The sequence below is a fragment of the Gymnodraco acuticeps genome, unplaced genomic scaffold (assembly GCF_902827175.1).
Source record: "Gymnodraco acuticeps unplaced genomic scaffold, fGymAcu1.1, whole genome shotgun sequence".
NCBI lineage: Eukaryota > Metazoa > Chordata > Actinopteri > Perciformes > Bathydraconidae > Gymnodraco > Gymnodraco acuticeps.
The window spans coordinates 494172-506446 of record NW_022990285.1 but is presented as its reverse complement, the minus strand read 5'-3'; the positions used below and the strand labels follow the sequence as shown (position 1 = coordinate 506446).

At 41.4% G+C, this 12275-nt stretch overlaps 1 protein-coding gene across 3 annotated transcripts in view; it reads left to right on the top strand.

Annotated features, from left to right (window-relative positions):
- Positions 1-12275, top strand: part of sh3pxd2aa (SH3 and PX domains 2Aa) — a 136837-nt gene that overhangs the window by 86269 nt on the left and 38293 nt on the right. For 2 of the 3 annotated variants that reach the window (XM_034221814.1, XM_034221813.1), the window contains one exon: positions 1208-1336. In XM_034221814.1, the coding sequence (XP_034077705.1) occupies positions 1208-1336 (129 nt within the window). Of the gene's footprint in view, positions 1-698; positions 1117-1207; positions 1337-12275 lie in introns of those variants that run through there. The other variant, XM_034221815.1, reaches the window with a different exon arrangement.

Here is a 12275-nt window from a genome sequence, read left to right as displayed (position 1 = left end):
GCTGAAGGGGCTTTGAAGTTGCTTGTTGACAAAGCCTGCCATGTGCTAATGTTTAAAGAATAACTTATTAAATAAACCATTGGCATCCAAAGTTTAGGGCTGCAATAAGTAAATCAATAGATTACAGCATTCTGAATATATTTTATTTGGGGTGTAGATGGAGTCATTTGATGATTTCTTATGATCAGCTGTTGGACACTCTTTGGACCTACTCACGTTAGGCTTAGTTATGGGGAATCATAACATTGATTAACCCACTGAACACATTTTGGAGATTCTTATGGCCAAACAAGATGTATTTATTTGTCAGTATGTATAAATCTTCTGTCCCTGATCACATCATTTTACCCAGAACACAACAGGATGTGAAGTGTAATCTGTGTGGGTCATCTTTCTGTTGCCAAACAAGCCAACGAGAAAGAGTCAGGCTCGGATCAGATCAGCACCACGTGAACTGAGTAAATGAAATCACTGCTGGTAATGAAGAGGTTAAACATCAGAGAGAAGGGGAGAGAGAAAACAGAGTGGCCTAACCCCAACTCAAATGCTTTCTTCTTTTGTTTCACATAAACATGGACCCAGTCTCCTTCCCTGTTCCTCTCTCTCCCCTTCTCTCTCGTCCCCTCATATGTTTCTATTTAAGGCCAGCAGTGCCGACTACCATGATGATTGGTGTGTTTGCCCCCCCTCCCGACCCGCCATCCAACGGCTGCCTCCCAAAGGCAGTAGAGGGGAGGCCTTTCCTCTCAACCGCACTGTTGATTTTCCACAGGGAAACTTCACTATTCTTCCACTCATTGGCTCCCCAGTCTTCCCCTCCAAACTTTAGCAGCTCCTCCACTTCTTCTTTCTCTTCTCACTTGTTTTGGATCTTTTAAGTTTGGTCATGGATCTACTTTAGGTCTGAGATGCAGCCCCCGCAAATATTTTCATCCCGTTCCCTCCTTTTGTTTTGATTCCTTCCAATGCTCCTCTGTCCTTTGCTGTGGGCCGGGGGTCGACTCAGCTATATGGCCAGACGTTTGGGACTATGCAGCCAAGTCGCGAGCTCGTGTTCTGATTGGTCAGAGAGGAACAGCGGCAGGCAGCGGGGGTTGGCCGATGGCGGCGTACCGGGTGCGAGGCGGCAACAGTGTAGTTGGTTGCGGGGGACGATCTCGGGGGGCCACGGCTGGCAGGTGGCTGACAGCTTGTTTCTTCCCCTCAGGGATTGACAGCTCGGAGCCCATGGTGCTGGAGCAGTACGTGGCCGTGGCCAACTACGAGAGGCAGGAGAACTCCGAGATCAGCCTCAAGGCCGGCGAGACGGTGGACGTGATCGAGAAGAGCGAAAGTGGTGAGTGGACTCTTGTTTTGTTTTTGTGCCACGCATGCTTCATTGAACTCTGACAACCATCAATAACAGAACATGAAAAGTAGGAAAGAAAACGTGGCTCTGTTTAACATGACATGTTGTTAGAACATTTGGTTTGTTTCTTCCTGTTTGTATCTCCCCCTGTCTAAGTACACATTACAAGAATAAACATATTCTCCACATACACAGAGAGGCATGCTCACTCAGCACCTTCTCCTGATTTGACTCCCTCCTTCTGTAACCCCTTTGTCCGCTCATTGCAGCCTCCCTCTCGCTCCTCGGCTCTCCCTCAGTCTCTCCTCTCTTCTCCCCATCTCCCCATCCCCTAGCTGGGGCTTGGCAAGACAGTGTGAAGAAATTGCAGGGTTAGGGTTAAGGTTGCCTCTTGCTGTTTGAAACAACAATGTCAAGTACAGTCAGAAGTAATTTTTAGGACCATTTTCAAGAAGTTCTAATTACAATAAATAAGTGAATTTAGTTGATTTAATTGAGCTTTTTAACATTCAAAAGCACAAATTAAAATGTTGTGTTTATCAGAGGAGAGCTCATCGAGTTTCTTGAAAATAAAGCATTTAGCTTGAAAATGCATACACAATTACTATTACTATTATTACACAACTCAAGAGGCTTTGGGTGGCTAAACCAAGCAAAGACTGGGAAGGCCTTTTATCATTTATTTTTTTTGGAACTGGGACCAAATGATGTAATGTGTCAATAGTGTGGACAGAGTCACTTCCAGTATGGACACAGTGAACTACAGTGACACTGCAAATCAAGTGAGCTCTGCTAGTACATTTGCATCACCAAAAAAGCAGGCCTTCACTATTTACCTTGCCTCCCCACTGTCAAATATTTTATTTAGCACTCCCATATGATTTTCCATACAAGCATCCACTGACAGCCAGCAGCTTGCACAACTCAAGAAAGCTCAGCATAAGCTTGGCCCTGTCTTTATCCCCGCTCTTATCTTTACACTGATTACGTGTGTCAATACATTTTCTTTCAGATATCTCATCTTGCACATCTTTAACTGATTACGTGCCTTGATGAGTCTTTCTGTAATTCCGCTGTCTCTTTGTATGAGTCACATTTCACTTGGTGCTTTTCAAATGTATCCCCTGCCAGGAGAAATTAGATAATTGTTGAATTCAGTTTTGACAAGAGTAAAGAAGTTGCATGGGAAACGGTTTCTTTTGTGATGTGGCTTTTGGTCAGAGGAAGTCGATGTCTTCAAGGACGTGGATGTCTTCATTTCCTGCTCTCTTTTCAGATTTGTTATTTGAGGTTTTCAAATGTCAAGTGTCCCTGTTAACTCTTAACTCGAGGGGAAATTAATTTTTCTCATGCAACTTTGAATACCCGAACCTCTTTGGAGTGATGCATTATTGAATGCTTTGTTTGATGCATATTCATAATGTTGCCTTAGTCACACCGTTCCTGTCTGTGATCCCGTTTCTGAAAGTCTGGCCTGACAGCATCTGCTCACCAGATTCATCTGAGAGCTCCACTTTGGATGTTAACATTTCATATAATTCAAAGTACTTACAGCAATATGAGCAACTTCTGAACTCAGAGGAACTTTTGCCAAAGTGGTTGATATGTAGAGCTGTCGTCATTTACTGGACCTAAGAAGTGGAGCAACAGCCATGGTGATGATGATGATGACATCACTCGGAGGCTGTCCCAAAACAAACACATCTGAGACCTAGTATAATATCCCATAACCCCCTTCCCGCCTCCAAGGCTTTACTGTAGCCTCCTGTTCTGCATGTGCTTACTTCCTTTGACGTTTTCTATGTAGAGACTCTACATGCTGATTTCTTTCCACCACACATTGAGCACAGATGGTATCATAGATTAATATGCTGTATCTCATTCCAGCACAGAGTATTTCAAGCAGTTTTTAAGTGTCTGCAGGCATGACCCTATATCATTATGTGTTCAACTCCAGAGCCGGATGTTGTTGTTTGGCCCCTGTGAGAAGTTATTGACCTTGGTAGTCTAGACCCAGCTGTTTCATTGTGGCTACTGTGTCAAGAACACGCATTGTCATACTGAAAACTGGGTAAATCACGAGCTATATGTGAGGGGGGGGTTGGTGTATATGTGGAAGAGTTTGCGTGGGTGGCCATGTCCCTCGAGGTTGACTTTTCGGTCAACGTATCTTGCAATTTAGGAACTGCTATCTAGCAGGGTGAGATTTATGAAGCACCAACAGGGTGGGGGTGGACAGGCCATAATGGGCCCTGAGAGGGTAGAGGCCCTTGTCTGGGCCACTGTCCTGATTGCTCTGCTTCCTCCTTGGACATGGGAACCGTAGATTGTCTAGAGAGACGAATGTCCCAGCAGGAAAAAAATAATCAGCATATGTGATCAGTTATATTTTATTATGAGTTTAACTAAGGAGAGATAAAAAGCCACAGACCTGTGTCGGATAGTGATTTCATTTTGAAGTCTCTCTTGGAATACCTGATGTTGCACATGGCGGTCAATTATTTGGAGAATGCACAACTATGCGCAAATAACATGCTGGTACCAGGTCGCTACAATATTCAGCATCTCAGAGTATTGCTAAACAATACAAATTAGCATTAAAAACAAAGTACAACTATGGCTGATTGGGGTGTCATTATTTTTGCAAGTTTATAAGACATAAAAGTTTATTAGACACAAAATAGTAACTTCACTTCATATGTGGACATTCAACATTCACGGCAAACCAGTCTGAAGTTGTTGAGACATTTCACTGCCAGTGTCTTTAGGAATCATTGTCTCCCCAATGATAGAACTATCAAATTACATTGCAATCCATCAAGTAGTTGGGTTATTTTATTCCGGGCCATAGTTGTAAACCAACGGACAAACGGACATTGTCATCCATAGCCGCGGGAAGTAGGGGTACTGGGGGTGCTGCAGCACCCCCTGTTGGCGAGTGGTGTACATTTGAACAACTGAGTGACCACCTAAATAAAAATGATTAAACTACATAAAATAGTTATGATTTTCCTTAAAATACAATTAGCTGTATACAGTATCATATAATAGTCATAGTATATATTTGTATCAGTCCGGTGGCTTGAATGTATTTTCCAAATAAATAAAATCCGAGTCATCTAGGTCGTGGGATAGTGACGTAATTGACGTGACACACACACTGCAGAGTCACTGCAGAGTCTGCATGGTCTACACTGACTGCGTGAAGGTATTTCATGTTCGGGGTCATTTGTTTTTTGTATAATCTTGCTTCGTGCAAGTGACAATTGTTGTTGTCTTCTCTGTGAACGTGAAGTGTTTCACAATAACCACCACGTGACGCATCTGAACGAATCACGTTGTCAGAAGTTGACACCAGCCAATGAGATTTTGTTTCTTGGTTTAAGACCCTTTTGTGCTTTCACGATTGGTTGCTGATACAAAGGAAATGACCATATTTGGATCCGATGAGATTGTGTAGGAGAGACAGACCTTTCCAACGATATCTCTGATGACATGGTGCAAACAGCGGTCGCGGTACTTTATGTTACGTTAGAATGCTAACTTTTGGTGAATTTAGGAGAAATCTACAGACGCAAATAGACAAACTATAGTAAAATAAACACTTAAATGTGTATTTTGTACGTTTTCCTTCCAAAAGTCTGAAAGAAAACATGTTATGGAATCAAAATAGCACAACATCTCAAAATTGACCAGTGCATGAAAAACGATGTTTTTGGCTGCTTTGTCTCGCCTTTAAACAAACAATGTATGCGACTCGTATCGCTGACAGCTGGGCCCGGCCCGGCACCGCCTTAAGCGGCCCCCCTCCCCACTTTTGGCAGCACCCCCTGAGCAAAATGACTTCCCGCGGCTATGTTGTCATCCCTATAATAATGTACATTTCTTATTCCTGCGTGGTCGGGGTTTTTGTGAGTGTAGAGGTTGAACACTGTTTGGTTCAATTGATCGATTTTGTAGAGGCCACTTCTATGAGTGGTTTATGGTACAGGTCGCATTTTTTCAGATATGCAATTATTTATGTAGGACTTAGGTTTTTTCTTTTGATCAAGACCTCTACTTTGAGGGTTAGGGTTAAAGTAAACGTAGGTGGTAGTGGGTTGGCCGCTTATTTGTTGTTTTACGTGCCAAAGTTATGTACATTACATTTAGGAGCTTTGGCGTGTTGTGTCTGTCCTTCCAATCTGTGGCCACAGTGACAGATGTATGTAAGGACAAAATTGCCTTTTTTTCCATGTTTCATCAGCCGAGACTAATGGATCTGACAGGAGGACCTTGACACTGAACTACAAACAGGATCCTTTGGGTTGTTGTACCGCCCAAGCCACATCACCAACCGGAAAAGCCATTTGCCCAAATATCTTGGCCTTCCTTGCTGCCAAGTTTCAGGGGCATTCTGTCACAGTGGATTCAAAAATATGAGGTTTACCTTTCTCTAGACTTAACTGGACATCTTACAAAGAGTATGATATGCTGGTATACTAATCCTCTATTTTGTAAAAGGATAGAAATGTGGCTTTTTGTGGACGTCAGTCAGAAATAGTTATGGTCTACATGAAAACACAAAAGACATATCTCAGTGATTTTATATTGCTTGTCAGAGGGTTCTAATGCTGTTTGAGGGAGAATAAAAGCCAGAGGTTTTGGCAACATTTAACACAACACCATTGCCTGTGCCCAGTGTAGCACTCAGTCCAACCCATACTTATTTTCTAACGGTTTTTTTTGTGCTCTGCTTGGTCCGCCTCGAGACTGTCCCCTGTGCAGACTAGCTTCATAAGGAGAAAGCTTTAAACTCAAATGTCATAACCTCACATTGAATTAGGTCATTTGCACTGAAATCTCTAGTTTATGGTTAGCTTTATCCAAAGGCTATGAAATAATTACAGCTTTTGCAGTGACTGGAAAATAAGAAATCCCTCTGAATTAAAGTGTTGATTAATTCTGTTTTTTAAAACCTGGTTGTGATGTTTGAGCTCAAGTTCATTGTTATTGATTACTGTTTCGGAACGACCACAATAGTCCAATTAAGAAAACAAAGATACAGGTAATACCTATATAAAGAGATAAATGACATATATTTAGTCTATAAAACCATTGTAAAATGAATACTAAACACTTAACTGCATAATAAATTATATTAACTGTAGAAAACATCTACATAATCAAAGTGCAAATGGTGAAATGTGAAACAACTTTCTCTGGAGGGAGCTTTAAGAGTTGGTTTTGCATATAAGTTTTGCTATACCCTTTGCCTTAGGCTGTCAAAACTACCTTTAGTGTTTAATCAAGGTGTCCTGAGGGCTAGCTTAAAGGATGTTCTGGATCAGAGAGGGCTGTGTTGGACAGAGTTCACATAGAAGGCTTGAGGTGAGCATTAGCAATGCTTTCAGGCTATAAAACAGACAGCCAGCATCAATCAGAGTGGTACATCTTTAGCCAAGAGATAGCATTCTCACACTGCTGCTTACACGTTTTAGATGAGTTCGCCCGGCATTAAGAACGTTCTTGGAGCAGACCTCAGAGAATCTGGAGTGAGCAGAGGCTCAGGGGAGCCACTTTTAAGCTGAACAAGGATCCACCTTTAGGGTTCAAAAGATAATGTTTCAATAATCAAAGACATTTGTGCATACATGGGTTCTGCATTTTGTTTTAATGGGCATGATGCAAGCTTGAGCACAGAGGGGTGTGTGCATGTATGTGTTAGAAGTCTATGGCTAGCATAAACACATGTAACATACAGAGGTTCAATGCAAAGGTTTAGCTTCACCCTACTGAACGTGATGTGTAGTCAACACTCGTTCTTAAAGGCCTGCCAACGGCTATCCCCTTTCAGTAACAAGACCCCGGAGTTTTATGAAGACTTCAACCAGGTAACATGAGCTTCAAACTGGGATGTAATGCTTCCATCTTACAGTGTCAATAAAGACCAGAACCTTGAAATCGGCACTGACTTTCTAGGAAGAAACAACAAAGAAGGGGCTGTTTGCCCCCTCATATATCCTACGTTTAACTTAAGACAGGCTTTGAAGTGTCCTTAAGTGGTTTTCCACCCCAAAATCTAATTTTTGGAAACAGAACCCCTCTTTGTTTGAGAGGTAGTTGTAACAAAAGTTTCATGTTGAATGGCAGTTAAAGGTTGTTGACAATACAAACTCCTCAGATAGTAGTGGATGGTGTGGAGAGATACAGTTTATTACCTGTATCTGTATTACCTGTATTTATTACTTTATTAGTAAGTTGACATTTCAAATAGGATTACTTGAACATACTATAGTTAACAGTCCTCATTTTTAAATATTTATTTATTTAGTTGGGCATTCAACTTGTAAACATTTAGAGCAGCTTACCCCATTAATACCCTTGCCTAAAATAAATGTTCCCTATACACATTGTGGACTAACAATGTATGGATTCCCACTAACTCACTAATTGTATAGATGTACTCATCTGATGAGATATGATATATTTAATGGGGAGCAAAAGAAAGTCCCAAAGGAAAACTCTTTGGGTAAAAAGCTGTTAGTGCAGCCTATGTTAAAGACAACACTGTAAGTGATTTCACAGCTGCTTTTCGACAGCAACAATCTTTGTGCTGCTTTTTCAGCTCTGCTCACTCGGCAGAAAGATAAGACGGCAATTCAATACGTTGCCCTGAAAAGCAGATCTGTGTTCCAGCTCCTGCCGCTCTCCAGGGCATGTGCTTCTAATTAGACGCTGAGAGAAAGACACAGGGATGACAGTGACCTTGTGGACCCCCATTTCTAACACACGTCATTGTCAAAGCTATCTGACGAAGCCTAGTGACGATCCCATAATGAGTAACCGAAAGGAAAGTGCGGTGTTGTTTTTGGACTGGGAATTGGTGGTGAATACAACATCTTTGATACCCAAGCCAAACATCTGCTGGCTCTCCCTCTTCTTTCTTTCTGACTATACCCATACCACTCTTTGAAATATCCTTCCTCCCCTTCATGATCTTGCTCTCGTTCTAGCCCTTATTTTTCCCATCCTGCGTCACTTAATGTATCTCCGTTTCCTCCCATCTTCTCCCACGGGGCCCCGCTGGTGTCGTCAATGATAATCTCGCTCTGCTGAGTTGCTGTTACTGCTGTATTCACCCTGACCTCCGCTCTCCCTCCGCGAGAGAAAGCCGCCAATTATTGCCTGCCAAGACACGGTGTAGCTAGAAACCCCAATTAGAGCTCAACGCTGTACGAGACGCCAATTACAGCCTCGATACTGTCTTACATATTTATATTTTGTGCTGTGTGTGTATGTGTGTGTAATTGGAGGGAGCAGGTGTTGCTGCATAACCTTTCTGAATATTAGTCATTAGTTGCTGAGCGCCTCATAAATTCTCCAGAACAGTTGGGTCTGTTATGTCAGACAAACAAGAGCGTGTAAATCAATTTAGAAAAAATACAAACACGATTTAGATTTGCTCTATTTTAGGCTGTGCTTTAGTGAGCCTCTTCATCAGGCACCTGGACAATAAAAAGACCTGACACCTGACAGGAAATGAGCACTCAATGTTCTCATCCTATAGAATACCCACAGTGTAGCTCTGGTTCAAGTTGAGAGGGCTCACAGGAATTGCTTTGCTCATCGGTGTGACTAACTCTAACACACACACACACACACAGAGTGAACCAGCCACCAATAACAAGGTATGATGATTTCAACCTTTTAAATCAACAGTCCACCCCTGCGTTCTGCTGGTGTGCAGTATTCATTTCATTACCTGAACACCTTTTATTTGTCCTGTTCTTCATTTTCACAGCTGCCATCGCGACAGAACCCACCCACCCCACCTACTAGGCCCGCTAGCGTGACTCTTGTTTTTCCACTGCATGCCATGTAAATGTACATGTGCAGTTATTTGTCATGCCCCGGAGGAAAAGTCTCATATCTAAGGAACTTTGATCACTACTTGAACTTATTCAAGGGTGCACTTTGTCTTTAGCTGAAGCCACACTGAACTCCGTAGTAGGCAAACATATCAAAACACATTGATTTTCATCCATGTGTTGAAAGTTAACTTTTTCCAAGACCAATACACATACTGTACTTGTACTATGTGCAGAACGAACAAAAGATTAGCAATTTATTTTCATCAAATAAAGTCTGGAATCAATGTTAATGTAGTCTTGAAGCTGATAACCAGTATCATGGGATATTACAAATATTTGGCAAAGTTCAGGACTGTGTTACTGTCAGATAAAGAGTAGCAATCTATATGCACATAATGAGACTTAGGCCTAACTGTATGTTGGTTTTACAGGAAAAGTCCAAATTAAACCAACAACCGCATTACATCATTGAGTTCAAATAAATCCCACAAAAGGGTTCGGCATGTTTCTTTGATTTACAGTAAGATGACGAAATACAATCTAAGAAGGCAGATTTGAGTAGTAAATCCAACAGTGTGAAGAGTTATTATAGTTCAAACTATGAGGGAAATGTTTGGCAGGGTAACAAGTCGATTTTTCCTTTTCACTAATCTGCTAAGAAAGTGATCTTGCATGTATTCAATAGATGATGTTGAGGCAGGGTCAACATTTTGAGTCTTCTGTTTTGCATTTAAATCAATGCAACCATTTCAGTGTGATTAGCCCACTAATCATCATCTTGATATGCCACACCTGTGAGGTGGGATGGATTATCTCGGCAAAGGAGAAGTGCTCACTATCACAGATTTTTTCAGATTTGTGAACAATATTTGAGAGAAATGGTTATTTTGTGTATATAGAAAATGTTTTAGATCTTTGAGTTCATCTCATGAAAAATGGGAGCAAAAACAAAAGTGTTGCGTTTATATTTTTGTTTAGTGTACTTGGTAAGATCTAGGAAAATATCATGGTTTGGGTTAAGATGTTGGTTATGTAACTTGTGTAACAAACGTTATGTATGAGATTTGGTTTTACATTGTTCATGAACAGTGGTCTCTGGGGGTTGAAAGTCCAGTGTTTGTTTGACACAAGCGCCCACTCCAGCGTATTTCCTACAGAGATTTTGTCAGCCTTTTTTAACCTGAGTTATTTACTAATAACTGCATTTTCTTGTCTTTTTTTCGGTAATTACAGCCTTCTGAACCTACAAGTAGGTGTAGCTGGTCTCTTCTAACCAGGGGCGGTTCTAGGGGGGCAGGGGGGGCCAGTGCCACTGACCTCTGACCCCCCCTGTGGCCCCCCTAAAAATGAAAAGGGAAAAAAATGAAAAATGTATGATTTATTACACGATTTATTGAATGACGAAATAGGCGGAACTAACGTTATTCGTCATTCTAGTCGGACCCATTAGAGCGGTGCACTCAGGACCCATTAGAGCGGTGCACTCACTTTCACTGTCCGGCTGAAGCTTGCGAAAAACAAACACTTGTCATCTCGGATCATCAGAGGCTGTTGCATCCAAGAAAGACTGATTGAAACCTACGTTTTGAGAGACTACCACGATAATTGAAGGTGATTTAAACTATTGTATCCGTGTAATTGTAGATGTAAAGTAGATATGTAACTGTTCATTGCCTTTATTTTTATATAAATATGATATGGTGTTAGTGCAAAAATTGTACTATAACTTAAGCTGAAGCTAACAGTAATAACTATAAGATCTATCTGAAATAAATAAGTGTATTGAAAGAAATACCAATAACTGTATTGCATTGTTTTCTTATGCGCAATTACTTCATACTGTCTAGTTCTCTTTTTCGTCCTGAATTTATTGTGCCCCCCTCAGAAAATAACTGGCCCCCCAGTGGCCCCCCCAGTCAAATTGGTCTAGAACCGCCACTGCTTCTAACCCATATAATTGAGGCTGATAACCACTGATAACATCCATTCATTGGCTGATAACTTTCAAAGCAGGTGATCCAATGCAAGTTAATGTGCTCTTTTCCCTAACTTGTCTAATATAGGTCTGAACACTTGAAGGAGTCAGTATGCTTCAAAGGATATGACTGTTCATTAGGCATACATGTGTGAGACATTCAGAATTTCCACTAACGACGTTTACCCTTCATATTCAATATGTTGAATAATAATATTCACTCGTCCAGGAATTAGCCCGAGCTTCCCCGATCATTGTTAGCATCATTCCACGCATATGCTGAGCAAAGTTATGCTTTGCTTTAATTGATTCTCAGTTTGTGAAGTCTTTGCGGTGTGTTCCAGTGCGAAACATGGCCAAGATGCAGGAGACGTGAGGCGACGTGTTCTTTGGTGTTCTTTGGTGTCAGTTTGGTATTTCAGTCTCTTATATCCATATCTGCTTCTCCATTTAGTTTGTTCTTGTCTGTTCTACCCTCTGTGCAAGCAGAGTGTAGTTATGAGGGGGTCCAGCCCTTTCTGGTTCTCATTTATCTGCTTTTACTGTGCCCACATTTTGACCAGAGCTGGATTTATAGAGGAATTGGGCCCTGTCAAAACCCTGCCTTGCACTAGCATGTGTGCACGGGATAGAAGTTGGAGCTTGTCGTGTGTGAGTAATAGAAAGAGTTTCTGGGCTTTGGGATGTTTTGTTTTTGTTGTGTATACGATGTGTGAAGAATATAAAAACCCATAAAAAAACCCAGTATGGCTACAACCAATTGATATTGTTCACGTTGTTGCTCTGTTTTACTTCAACCAAGTACAATTTCAAAAAAGTCATATATATCTTCTTATTCATGAGTTTAATTTCCCGCGCTTCGTATCCAGCAAACCTCATCATCTTGGCATCAATCAAACATTTAGACATTGGGGACAGTGTTGCAGCTGTGATTTTGCTGCGCAAGTCACATCATTACTGATTTGTGAATGGCAGAGTATATTGAAGGGTCCCTATTATGTTTTGGGGGTTTGCCCTTTAATGTAGTGTCTTATGTATGTACCAATCACAGCAGACTGGGCTCTGGTGTCAGACAAAAGGTGAAAAGAGGTGCTGCAGC